This window comes from Cryptomeria japonica, chromosome 9, assembly GCF_030272615.1.
Source record: "Cryptomeria japonica chromosome 9, Sugi_1.0, whole genome shotgun sequence".
NCBI lineage: Eukaryota > Viridiplantae > Streptophyta > Pinopsida > Cupressales > Cupressaceae > Cryptomeria > Cryptomeria japonica.
The window spans coordinates 582,209,223-582,223,838 of record NC_081413.1 but is presented as its reverse complement, the minus strand read 5'-3'; the positions used below and the strand labels follow the sequence as shown (position 1 = coordinate 582,223,838).

Sequence of the window (14,616 nt, the reverse complement as noted above, 5' to 3'; positions counted from 1 at the left end):
TTCAATATATCCTTTATTCATGCTTTAGATTATTTTGCATCTTGATTTAGAGCATTTACATCATCATTTACAAGCAATTAGGGTTAACTTTCTAGGTTGCTCTAGTTTGCTTGCTTGCATTTTAGGACCTTGCACACATACTAGGTCTGCACACACAATACATTTTACAATACAACTTGGCTATTCGTGGAGGTGGAAATCACCAAAGCGGGGGTTTGACTAAGGCAAAACCCTATATAGCCGCCCATACCCTTTTCAGATATAAGTGCAGGTTTCAGGGCTCGGATGACACCGCAGGTTACAGATCTGGGAAAAGCAGGTCGAGACAGCACTTCATACCAAATTGCAGAGCAAAAGACCTAGACAGGGGGGTGGGGTGCCCTAGTCCTGCTAGGACAGGGGCGCTAGGTGCCCTGGTCCCTAGGACAGAGGTGCTGGGCGCCCTGGTCCTCCCGACAGACAGCATTTCTGACAGTTTCCAGAGTGCAAGACAGCAGTTTCAGGTGCAGTTTCCGACACAGTATCAGGACAGTGGCGCCCACGCCCCCGTCCTGAACATTTTCAATCAGATTTTGACTCCGAGTACGCATCTGCATTCTTATTTCATCCTTGTATTTATAGTTGTTCATTGTTTAATCTCAATTTTGCAATCTTGTTATTCGTTTGTACATGCATTTTGGGATTAGGACTTGAACTTGCATCATTTTATCTTTCAATTTCAACAAAGGAATAGAAATCCTAATAGGTAGCCCATGGCTCTCTCTTTCACAAGAAGAAGTAGCCAATTGTGTGATACCTCTAGGCTCTTTCATATTCCGTAATGTGTGTCAAAACGTAGGATTAGGGCATGTTAACCTAGTCTCGCTTTTTCCCCTACACATTAAGCAAGAATGATGAATCATTGGTGGTGGATTAGACATTGTATAGATTCATGATAGGCAGTTTATTGTATCTTATTGATTCTAGACTAGATATAGTGCAGACAGTGTGTATGGTGGTTATATTTCAAGCAGTCACATATGAATGCAGTTAGCAGAATTTTTAGGTACCTAGAAGGGACACTCAATTATGGATTATGGTACCCTAAACAAGGGAAATTAATCTTGAAAGCATATACTGATGTTGATTGGGTAGGCTGCATTGATGACCGGAAGAGAAAAGGTGGTGGTGCATTCTTCCTTGGTGACCAGTTAGTCTCATGCCATAGAAAGAAGCAGAAGAAAACCCTCAAGGACATGCAGGTGGACATCTTTGATCCTATCCCTATTTGGTGTGATAATTCAAGTGCCATCGACATATCAAAGATCCCGGCGATGCATTCAAGGACAAAGCATATAGCCATGAAGTATCATTTTCTCAGAGAGAAGGTTGAAGGACAGGAAGTAAAGATGGAATATGTCCCTATAGGAGAACAAGTGGCAGACATCTTCACCAAACTATTATCGTTAAGCACTTTTGAGTACTTAAGACTCAAGTTGGGAATTTATCACTTGCCTCATGCACCTCAGTTTATAAGGAGATATTTGGTTTGGGAGTTCATAGAAGTATCTATATCTCTTGAACCACATGTTGATCATAGGAAAAGTTCAAGGTTGTATGTATTAGTACCAACTATAATCACTAAGAGAAGATTTAACTAAGAGGGAGATAAGTATGAATTAAAGAGGGAGAATGAAGTACCTTGACCCTTTGTCATTATGTCAAAGGGGGAAAAATATACTGGTAGATACAAAAATCTACCTATATGAACACTTGCAATGAGTTGACATCAATTCCAAAGGGGGAGATTGTTGGTATTAGGTTGTCATTGATGGCAACTGGTATGGCATGGTCATCGGTGAGTAAGTAGTGGTGACCAGTAAGGGTGAAGTAAGACATAATGATGCCAACCAATATGTGTGTAAGCAGACATAACTTGGTATGTTACCAGTACACATGAAATGCATCATCTACCGGTGAAGCAGGACCACTTAAGTTTATCCACTGACAGAGAAGAGGTCAGCAAGTATAAAGGTCCATTGGTGAAGTTAGGTTATACCAGTAAGGTGACTTGAACTGGGAGTTAGTATTGGTTAGTGAAGGATGTCAAATCAACATAGCAGACTAAAGATGATGCCAAACCGACATAGAAAACCGAGCATAGGTGGATGTCGACAAGGATGACAGGTGGAAACCAAGTGGCAAGCACGCAGAGGTCCGTGAAGTATTCATCGACATAGTAGTCAACAAGCAAGTTGACATTAATGCAAAACCTGGAAATCATAGGAGGATGGTAGAATTTTGCAGCTCAAGGAAGACAAGGTGGCAAGGCAATTGAACTGACCTTGCAAGACGATCTGACCTTTGTACCCATTTACCGAAGGAAAATCCAATCCATTAATGGCAATTGACAGAGAAATGCAGAAAAACATATCGTAGACATCCAAAAATAGAAAATGCACATTGAAAAGAAAGGAGATGGTGGTGTTGTTTGGTGCGATGCAGATCACCATTCTAGAAAATAAGATTAGATCATATCTAATACGGATCAAGTTGGTGAAGGCAAAACCTAACACAACACCATTTGAATGCTTCTTTTGGTGAGAAACCTCACAGATAAATATGTCAACTTGAGACTGAAGTGAGTTGATGCTAGATGCGAGGTGTGAGAGGAAAAAGAGCCTTAGAAAGAAGAAAGACTATCTGCCTAAGAGTTATTTCTCAAAGAGTTAGACTGTGTGTTAGAAGGTTGAACCAGTGAGAGGGTCTAACTGGTAAAGATATAGTAATCGATAAATTATTATAGTCTTAACAGTTAAGCGTACCAGTAAGGATTGATTGGTTAGGAAGGCATCCAAGAGTGACACTATGAAGTGTGAGGCTTAGATAGAGAAGAAAGGTTGGGAGTAACCGGTGAGTGATCAGAGAGAGTAATATGATAACCAAGAGTATGAGAACCAGTGAAGAAGTGGAGGTTTTTAACCAACAGACATCAGTTGATCAAGTGTTGCAAAACACTTTTGCAATTAAGTGCTATCATTGCATTAAAATTGTATTTCATCATATTACACCGAGTTGGTGCTTCGTACAGGAGTTGGTGCTCCTTGTGTTGGTGCCCTAAATCAATAGGGGTTGGTGCCCTAAATCATTGTAATTTGTTCTTTCATTGTGAGGCTAGATTGGATTAGTAGACTCTAGCAGTATTTCTCACCAAGGTTTTTCCCATATTGGGTTTTCCTCGTACATCTGGTGTTGTGGGTTATGCATTTGTATGTTTGCCTCTTTTAATATCTTCTCATATCTTACCGGTTTGATTACTTAGTGTTTATGTTGTTAACCTATTCTCAAAGCTTGGTTTAAAAAGAAAATATTTTAGGAACCACTTATTCACCCCCCTCTTAGTGGTACATGGTGTTCAAAAAAAGACCCATCGCGAGGGTTCGAAGTAGAATCTTCAAACTACATCATCTTGTGTTGGTAGTTTGTGAGTGTAGAACACATATTGGTAAAGTTTTGATAACAATCAAGAGATAGCTTCTCCCTCAATGCCGATTGTAGGTTGCCAATAAATATCCTCTACAAATCACAATTTGGGAAGGCAAAGGGGATCTTGGTAGAGATTGACTAATATCTCAAGATAAAGTTTGTCACTTTTTTGTTAGGTTTTTTCTTACAGTGAATAAGGTCAATGATAGTCAACCTTATGCCAATGTTAACCTGAAATTGTTTAAGAAATAGATCTATAAGTTGATCAAAGATACAAATGGCGTGATATGGTAAGGAGCTATACCACTCTATCCTGGTTCCCTTAAGGGACCACAAGAACAGTTTGAGCAATACAAAATCCAAGTTGTGGTAATCTCTACACATGATCATAAAAGAGTCAATATGCACATTAGGGTCCCCATCACTATTGAACCTATCGAAATTCAATGATTCAACCGCAAGAGGAAGGATGGTGTTCAGGATAGAGATTTCAAGGGGACTCTTCCTATAGTATGCATGCATAGATGATTGACTAGAAGCGGAAGCCAAGTTTGTAAGTTATAGCTATAATTGTCCCATGTTATGTAAGATAGTGTTCAAGATAGGATTAGAGAGCAGAGGAGGTGGAGGTGCACCATATTTTCCACCACCTCCACCGGTACCTCCAAGAGGACTAGTGCCACTACAATATGTAGTACTAGTACTAACCATAGAGATATGAGTTGTGATAGAGGCAAGGATTGAGCTACTAGACATACTCATGTAGCCTAAGGGAGTGGATGAGGCATTGATGGTAGGAAAATTAGAATCTACCATATACACATTCAATCCCAATATGTCAATGTCAATCTAAGAACTAGAGGCATCAAACTGGTTGTCATGAGGGGGTGCATCTACCAAGGGTACATGGCTTTTAACAATCATGGACAATAACCTCAGCATCTCTAAACCTTTCTTATCTGAGACGAGAATGTCTCTTAGAGTGTTAATCACATTCCCAGCCTAAGGGAGGACATTGTCCCAATTAAAGGAACCCTTCAAAATCTCTTAAGGTTCTCCTCTAGAGAAGGAATCCAATCAAATTCAATAGTGATAACAAAGTCATGGTCAATGACAGGACGAGAAGGTGATAGAGAGTTCGTTGGGGAGTCAGTCTAAGAGTTAGCAGCTGACAAGTCTCCCATGAAAGGAATATAGAGAGGATGAGAGTTGAAAGACTCATTTGGGTCAGGCAGAGGATCTATGATCATTGTACCAAATAGAGGAGGACTGTAATGATCAGGAGGGAAACTCCATCTAGATGTCCTCCTAACTATGACTCATGGTAATATGGGTCATAAAGCTCATTAACAAGCCTCATTAAGCTGAGACCACACTACAGGGACACAAAGGGTTTCGTCTTCTAATAAATCTTTGTAAATGGAAAGATAAAGAAAAACAAATGCAAATACTAAAAATGGAGATGCAAGCTACTCTTTTTTTTTTTTAGATTTTAGATGTATGCAATGAACTAAAAGATAAATACACGATACAAAAAGGAAACTAGCTTCACATCAGGTCGACCAAAAATGTAGTGGAGCAAATTTGTTACCTCAGGGATGATGGATCCTAGAGAACAAATTGACCCTCCAGTACCTCTTCTATACTAGCATGAAGGGTGAGCCAAGGGATACCAAATAAAAAAGGTAGGCTAATACGAGATCGATAGAGCCCCCAAACAACTCTAACAAGTCTTTGTGGACAAGATAAGTGCATTTAACTGAGACTACAACATGACATGCTAGCATCCTATATGGATAGAAATAGAGAGCCATATAGGACACTAAACGTCCGTACAAATGCACAAAAGGTAAAATAATTTAAAGATATGAAAAATGCAGATATCAGAAATAAAATAAAACGACAGAGAGTAAGGAAAAATGTGAACACACAAGAGGTCCAAGCTATGAGACCACCCGCTAAGTGATCTCCTCACGAACACAAACCTACACACATGCAAAGGAGGAAAATGTTGGGGGTTGTGTTTTGGATTCTACCTCAGTCAAACCCCTGTTTTGGTGTTTCCACCTCTATGGACAACCTAGTAAATTCAATGAGAAAAGGATGATAAAGAAGGATAGAAAAGAAATAATAAGAGATTAATAAAATATAGATTAAAGGAGAATGTATAAAACAATATGAGAGAGAGAGAGAGAGCAAAAGAGATAACTCCCCTATGAAGCTCAAAAGAAGATGCTTTGAAAATGTTGTGTGTTCTCTAAGCTTGCAACATTGGCAGACTTATGAAAACCTATTAATATTGCTCAAGAAGATTTCCAAGAGCTTCTTCCTACAAGAAATAATTTAGAATCCTCAAAAATGTTTTAAACGAGATAGATATAGGCCCTAGAAGAAAAATGGATGTCGGTGGGTGCATGCAGAGGTGTTATGATTTCTTCTAGGTGCAGGTGTAACACTCAAATGGGAACCTATGGACTATCAGATTAACAAGATGCTAACACATCGAGCATGACAAATCAGCAAAGCTGGTAAGATTCTAGTATAGAGCTGATGAAGCGATCTAGGTGGGCCAAAAGATAAAAGTGGCAGTACATGACCTTTATGATGAGGAGGAAATGATATTTGTTGGGTTGAATTGTACAAGGTGTTGTTTTTTATATTGCAATTACTCTTTACCCTTCTTCCCCTTGCAACCATTATCCATCCTAGGTTCGGTGTTGGGGGTGGATTGTTTCTGCATGACGGTCTCACTCCCAAGTCTTAGGCTACCCCTCGGCGGTCTATCTGTGGATCTACCAAAGCTATGTGATTGTGCTCCGCCTCTCCACCTCCTTGGGGATAGGTTGGTGCCTCTACTGATGGTGGTGATCGTTTCTATACTGGAGGTGTTGGAGCCTCCCAGAGATGTGGTTCTGGTTGGCCCACCATTGTGCCCTCCAAAGGGTTACCTTGACTTGCCTTCGCTATTACTCCTCAGCATTTGGTGGCTCCTGAAGAAGAAAAATATGATAAAGGTGATGATGGTTGGTCTATTCCTAACGTCACTCCAGACCTCGGTGACACTTGGGGTAAATCAAATGATAAGGATTTTCCCTACTACTGATAGGATTTGCTCTCGCCACTTAGCAAACTTTATGATGTTTATGCTTATGCTTTGGGGTTTACCTCTATGACTATTTTTTTGGTTTGGGGTTCTATCCCCTATGACTCTTGAGATGTGACCGTGTGTCCATCCACCTTTATTTTGTTAATTTGTATTCAATTTTTTTAATTAATGAAATTTGACGCCCATATTCATAAAAAAATATGATCATGGTAGCTCTACTCTATATTCAAAGTATATAAAGGAAGAAAATGCTATAAATAAGATATTAATTTGGCTATATATCAAATTTCATAAAATTTTAGATTTAAACTTCCATTTCAAAACACAAAACAACTTTGAATAATCGGCTTTTATCTATACAGTGAGTGATTTCTCTTCATAGGAACCAAATAAAAAGCAAACCAAGAAACCCACAACTACCCCTTATTAAAATAGTTTGAATTGTGTTCCTTGCTCTCCTATCTTATCCATAATAAAAAGAAGTATCTAGTGGAGTTTAGTATCATTCCTATTAATTTATTAACTTTAAATATTTAATAATCAATAATTAATTATTATATATAATAAATTAAAATATTAATAATTATTGATTACTATTATCTTATTATTACTATTTAAAAAAGAAAATTAGTGCTAAATATTCATTATGAATAATTTTATTAAAAAAAATTTAATTATTTTGTGTAATATTAATCATTATTAATTTATTATTAGTGATTAATTACGATGCTTATGTCAAACGAAGAATAAAATATTCAAAGTTAAATATCTATTATGAATAATTTATTATAAAAAATATTGTTTAAAATAAAATTAAGAATTTTTATTAATTTTATATTAATCATTATTAATTTATTGTTTATAATAATTTAAGATCTCCAAAGTCAAGCTAAAAAATATTCAAAGTTAAATATTCATTATGAATAATTTATTATAAAAATTATTGTTTAAAATTAAATAATTTTTTAAATTAATTTAGTACTAATCATTATTATTAATTTATTTTTGTATCTAATTAAGATCTCCAAAGTCAAACTTAAAATAAAATACTTGTAAGTTAAAGTGAAAAAAACACACGAGATAGATTACAAAGATAGAACAATACAAGTCATGCTGGAAGTTCCAACGGTTCTAAAACAACTAGTAGATCTTGAAGATAGAGAACAAGGGTTTGTTTGGCACCCTCAGCGAACAAGCGGGGTTTTTCTCTCAATGTATGTGGGATAAAGAACTCAACACAGCACATAAAGATGTTATGCATCTGATGTAATCATTGTTATTATTTTGGTGTCTTTGTGACTAGATTTCTGGTAATTCAGCATCAGCAATATTTGTAGCCTCAATATTGTAATTTTTAAGTGCTTTGTTCCATATAAAAATAATAAATAAAAGAAAACCATCCACTTGTTTTTGCCTTGCAGAAAAAACATTCCGAACTGTAGAAGATAAATTTTAAAGTGGTTGTGGGCCTGGCCACCTAAGTCAATGCTTAGAGTGTGCCGGTTAAACAGGTTAAGCCGGCCCGTAGGAAACTGAATCTCGTGCAGCATTGAGCAGGAAATTTAGTCTTCAATGTGGAGCAGAATTTAGTCCGAGAACGTGCCCGACTTTTGGCCGGCAAGTTGCTTTAAATACTGATGACTTGATATGCAAGCCAGGCTATCCAAACCAAACATGCAATGGCTCAATTTCCCTGCAGTGAAGCAGGGTATTTCGCTCATCTTCCTCTGGATAAACGAAGAGCAACAAAGGAGAGTTGGGATTGCCACCAGGGCCACGGCCATGGCCACTGGTAGGCAATCTCCATCTCTTGGGAAGCTTTCCTCCCAAGTCCGTGACTGAGACCGGAAAAAAGTACGGACCCACCATGTTTCTACGCCTGGGCTCGGTACCCACGGTTGTGGCCTCTTCTCCTGCCATGGCCAAAGAGTTTCTTAAAACCCATGATTTGATCTTCGCCAGCAGGCCAGCTACATCGGGGGCCAAGTACCTGGGCTACGAGCGCAGAGACGTGGCGCTGGCCCCCTATGGAGAGTACTGGCGGCAGATGAGAAAGTTGTGCACAATGATATTACTGACGGCCAAGAGAACGGAGTCATTCAGGTGGGTAAGAGAAGAAGAGGCGACAGCCATGGTGAGATCTGTGTGGGAAGGAAGTGAGAAGGGCATGCGTTCCGTCGAACTGAGAAATCTCATCTCCACCCTCTCACTCAACACTATCTGCAGAATGTTTGCAGGCAGAAGATACTCCGAACTGAGCGGAGGAGAATCGTTTATAGAGATAATGACTGAAATTATGCATCTCTTGGGAGTAATTGTTGTGGGGGAATACATTTCCTCTCTTTCCTTTCTTGATTTGCAAGGCTACCGCCGCCGTATGAAGGCCGTTCATAAAGCATACGATGCGTTTGCCGAGAAACTGATCGATGAGCGCGTTGAGCTGAGGAGGAGGAGGAGTAAAAGGTCGGAAAATCCGGACCTTTTGGACGTGATGCTGGACATGGGTGAGAGGGAAAGTTCCAAGATTCAAGTCTCTCGCCTTTCAATCAAAGCAATCTCTTGGTCGGTTCAGTTTCAATAATTGCCATTGCTAGTTCAATGTTAGGATTTGCTCTTTTTCTCTAGTCAAATTGTGAAATTACAATTTTCTGCTACGATCTCACTAACCAACGAGTTCAATTCAATGCTTTCACAGGATATGCTACTTGTTGGAGTAGACACATCTCTTATAACTATAGAATGGGCGATGACTAAGCTGCTGAGAAACCCTAAAGTAATGGCAAGGGCGCAACAAGAGATTGAATCGCGGGTTGGGAGAGATCGCATTGTAAGGGAGAGTGATCTTGTAAACATTTCGATTATATCCAGTAGGGGCCTTTATGGTGCCAGACGAATCCACTGAGGGTTGCAATGTGGGAGGATATTGCATTCCATCAAAAACAAGGCTGCTTGTGAATGTTTGGGCAATGGGAAGGGATGATTGTATTTGGAAAGATCCTTTAGAATTCAAGCCTGAAAGATTTATTGGGTCAAGCATAGATCTGAAAGGCCAACACTTTGAATTGTTGCCATTCGGAGCAGGGAGGAGGGGATGCCCCGGAATGTCCATGGGGAGTTCCGTTGTTCACTTGGCTGTGGCTCAGCTCATACATTGCTTTGATTGGAGTGTGGAGGGTGAGGTGAATAGGGAAGAAGAGTTTGGTTTGAGCTTACCTAAAAAGTTTCCTCTTTCTGCTCTTCCCTCCTGGAGGCTCACCACTGAAGGACCGCCATAGCCTTGGATAGAGTTGAGAGATAAACTATTAATATAGACAATAAAAAGCATCCCACCACTGTAACTAGGAATATAGGTTCACTGCCATCTAGTAGTTGGTGAATACTTTCTTTCCAGTACTGAATAGTAATATCAGTAATAAATTAGATATATGTGATTAAAACTAATTTATGTAATGTACTTATGAATTATGAAGTGGTATTCACATTATTTTGAAGATAACATAAATAAATTGCATATGTTGATTTTTTTTTTAAAGTAGAATTGAAATATTATTTAATAATTTATTTTAAATTTAATTTATTTTATTTGGAAAATTTGTTTTATTCGATCTTAAGTAGTTGATTATATAATTCTTTTCTATAATTTTCTTAACAAAATAGTTGATAATTGTTCTAAAAGAGCTTTGATTTAGTATTATAAATAAGTTAAACTATTGTCTATACTAATTGAGAAAGAAAGAGCAATATTACATGCTACACATGTAATATGTAACATGTGGTAGTTGTTCTAAAAGATATTTTCTTAAATATTGTGAATAAGTTAGATTAATGTTTATGTGAAATGAAAGAATTTTGAACAATATTACATGTTATGGTAAAGAGTACAATAATTCTAGTAAATGTTCTTTCAACTATAGTGGGTTGAACAAATCTATTTTGGATGCCTTTGAAAATTGAAACTAATCTACCATTTTGAAAGAAATATTTCTTGTAGGAGTTTCATAATGTGACATAGCTTCTTTTCATCTTGAGATTCTTGTTGAGATATATGATATAATAGGTAATTTATAATGTTTAAATTAAACATAAACAAGAAAAAATAGATATTTCTCTAATAAAATGTAATATTTACATATTAGACAAAGAAAGAGGCATAATGTTTTAATTTTTGTAAATATTTTGATTATTGTGTGATATAATAGTTAGAAACTATTTAAGTTCAATCTCTTCTAGCTCTTTATCATGAGAACTAGCATTAATAATAATAAAGGTAGGTCAAGTACACTGGATACTCTTCAATTATTTCCTTTTTTTTTTGTTGGGGTATCAAACAAAAGATAAATAACATATTGCAATTGTTTTTTTGTTTTTTGATTAAAATTTAAATATGGTGTGCAATATTTTATATATATATATATATATATATATATATTGGTTATTTCATAAGTATTGGAAAGGTATTTGTTTTTAAGAGTCAAATTTCATAATTTTTGTTATTTTTATGTCATTATCATTTATCTTTGGTTATTTTACAATTTTTTATTTTCTCATCCTTAGATATAGAAAAGAAAATATGTGTAGTTAAAATGGAATGAGTTTTTTCATAATTTTGTGGGGAAATTGTTGGAAATCTCTAATCTAATTAATACAAATATTGATGAGATTCAATGCTTAGACTATACCCAACGAAAATATATGACTATATGGAAATCTGAAAATTAAATTGACTTAATATGAAAAGCCATGGAGCTACTCATCTTCTTTGTTATGCCAAAAAATTCACTTTAACATGCTTAATAAACCTATCTTAGATAAATACAAAACAATGATTAAATGACTATTACTTTGCCATAACAAAGAAACATTAAGGAAGCATAAGGGGATGACCCCTTGGTGAAATGGTGGGGCTTCTTGCCTATAGTGCCTACAACCTAGGTTCAAACCCCATGGGTTTGTCTCTACCGTGTTAACAATGGAGCATGTTTTACCTTGGGGAGAACCTTGGAGAAATACTATGGCTTCTCGCCTATAGTTCTTACATCCTTGGTTCAAACCATAAATATTTAGGGGATGACCCTTTGGTGAAATGGTGGGGCTTTTTGCCTATAGTGCCTACAACCTAGGTTCAAACCCTATGGGTTTGTCTCTACCATGTTAACAATGGAGCATGCTTTACCTTGGGGAGAACCTTGGAGAAATAGTGGGGCTTCTTGCCTATAGTGCTTACATCCTTGGTTCAAACCATAAAGTTCTAAGCTTCTTTCTGGGGTTTCCCACTCTCTGGCTCTTGATGGAGGGTTCTTGTTTTGGATGTGTCTGCTATTTTCTGTCATGCGAGATTTGTCATTCTAGATGTGTCTGGTTGTTGTTGTAGTGTGAGATTTGTATTCAGTGTGTGGTGGTGTTTGTCCACTTCAAATGCAATGGGTGGTTGTTTCTATCCCGGTTTTACCCTTAGCGAGTGGGTCATCCCTGTCTTTGTGCTATTGATTGGGAGAGACTCTTTCATTGGGGATCTCCTTCTTCCTTGGCATGTTCCTTTCTGGGTCAGTGTTACGGCTATGTTCGGGCTCCCATGGGTTGGTGCTTTCCCTCTTGAAGGTACGATGGGGTTTTTGGTCTGGTTCATTCCCCTGATCTTATTGGCTTGCTTGCTCCCTTTGTGGGCTTTCACTATCCTGCCTTTGGGTTTTCCCTTTGCATCTTTTACAAAGATGTTTTCCATTCCTATAGAGGTGGAGTGGATTGTGTTAGAAAAGCCTAGGGTTTAGATGTTTTGGAGACTTGCATCCTCATTTTGTGTGGTTATCTTGTTGGATATGTTTCCTATTGAGGTGGAGACATCTTTTGTAGATAGAGATGGTAGCTCTTTTTTCTATGGAGTTGGTTTTGGACAACAAATGCTTTATTTTTGGGTGGATTTGGGTTTGGTTTCCCCTCTATTGATTAATGTCTTTATTCTGGAGGTGGAGAAGTTTCTTGCCTATTTAAGGCCTATTGATTTGGGGTGGACCCTCTGTGCTTTCTCTTCTTATTCTCTGGCAGGGGTTTCTACTATTTTGGCTCAATTTTTTGGAACCCAATTTATGGTGTTTTTCTCTCCTATGGAGGTGGAGAGGCTTCTTGGAATTTGAGTTGTTAGGAAGCTAGCGGGGTAGATAATTTTATCTCCTTCTCGGCCTATTGAGGTGGGTTTCTCTGCTATTGAGGTGGGGAGATGGTGTGAGGAATTATTTTGGTTGTTGTTTGTGTTGCTGGTTGAGGGTGTCTACCAAAACCCTCATGTCTTTTTTGGCAGTTGGTTGTGGGTGTCCATTCTGCACCCTATGTCCCAGATTGTACCTATGTTTTTTGTTTTCAAGGACAAACTGGATGTTGATAGTTTTCAAGGGCCTAGTCTGGCCAGTGTTTGTTTTTGGTTAGGATCAATATTGGCTAGGTTGTTCGACCTAAAGATTATGTTACAGGTTATGGGAGCCAAGGAAAACCCTTCTTGTTGGCTTAGGGTGCCTGGAAATCCCTCGTTCTATGTTCTTTGAAGTCTTTTGTTTGTTGACTTCGAATGTCTGTTGTGACCAGCCTCGTTTGTAATCTTTAACTATGTTGTTTGGCTGGTGTTTGTATGTTTGTGGCTGCATTGTTTTTTTATTTATTTTTTGTGCAGCCTTTGGGTTTTGGGATCTAGACGCCCATAAGTCGAAAAGGTCTCAAATCCTTTCAAAAATGTGTGGTTCACTAGTGTCTAGTCTAATCCATGTTTTGATGGCAGCTCGTTGATTGTAATGGGTTTCGAGGCCCCATCAAAACCTGTTTATCCTAATCAAAAACATTAAGGAAGTATAAATCAGCAACACTGATAAAATATCTCACAACATAGAATTTATGTGAAGAAGTTATCTTTTGGGGAAAAAATTACACCAAAAGGAGAGGCCAATGCTTGAATTATCTTCATGAAATAGAGATTACATACAATCCCTCCTTCCTTCTTTATCCTCTTCAAACTTCTATCCAAAAACACCTTGTACAAAAATGAACTCCCATGATGTTTCCATCCCATTCCCTCAATATGTAGGCTTATGGAGGCCCAAAATACCACTATAGAACATTACCATAGGTCAAAACAAGGTTCCAAAAAATCATGGTCTAAATTCATATGAACTAGCATTGAGATTTCCTCTTACAAGTTCAAAAATAACACCATTATTGCACTTAAAAATTTATGACGATTGTCATAAGATGCTCTTACATATTGTCATAAATTGTCATATCACACCCAATCTATTATTAGCATATTATCATACAATTAAACCAAAAATAATAGATGCTTAAACTTGTAATATACATATAATAGATTCTAGGAACCCCATATTTACTTGTGGTCAACCTCATGGTGAATGAATAGTAACCACTACTCGTAAATAGATAATTTACCATTGTCAGTAAATAAAGGATTATCGGTCCACTGTGAATAGTAATCACTGCTCGTAAACCTTTTATGTAAAATAAATAATCATTGATAATTAAGTCAATGAAAATGTAACATACATATTATATTAAAACTAAATAAATAAAAGAGATGGCTAATCTATGAGAGAATCTCAATTACCAAAAATGTTTACTACATAAAAGTAAATTATTTCTCACATAATAATTCTTTTTGTGCTAATAGATTCTCTTAAATAAACTGGATATTATTAAGACACATGTCCATGTGTAGAGAATTTGAAAGAAAATATTTTCCCTCTAATACTTTCCACAAGAATGAAATATATAGAAAAAATAATTGTTAGTGGTGTGTTCTCATTAGATGCACGAGATATGTTACATATTTTATATTCCTATATTTTTTTTAACTTACGTTAGGTATGAGGATTCATTCAATCCTAACCTTGAGGAGATGTGTATTCATATCATACTAGGCTACATGGTCACCATTTTCAAAGGAACCCTACAATAGAGTTCTACCATGATCATGTTCAATGCATTATTTAATTTATGTGGGAGAAATTAGGCATCCCCTTATACATGGGTGCATATGCAATTAATAG

At 37.1% G+C, this 14,616-nt stretch overlaps 2 protein-coding genes across 2 annotated transcripts; both read left to right on the top strand.

Annotated features, from left to right (window-relative positions):
• Positions 1–8,489: 8,489 nt before the first annotated feature.
• LOC131858522 (cytochrome P450 750A1-like) lies at positions 8,490–9,152 on the top strand. The gene has a single exon (XM_059211782.1). The coding sequence runs from the start codon at positions 8,490–8,492 to the stop codon at positions 9,150–9,152; it is 663 nt and encodes a 220-aa protein (XP_059067765.1).
• A 298-nt stretch (positions 9,153–9,450) lies between these two features.
• On the top strand, positions 9,451–9,846 carry LOC131032536 (cytochrome P450 71AU50-like). The gene has a single exon (XM_057963549.1). The coding sequence runs from the start codon at positions 9,451–9,453 to the stop codon at positions 9,844–9,846; it is 396 nt and encodes a 131-aa protein (XP_057819532.1).
• Positions 9,847–14,616: the final 4,770 nt, after the last annotated feature.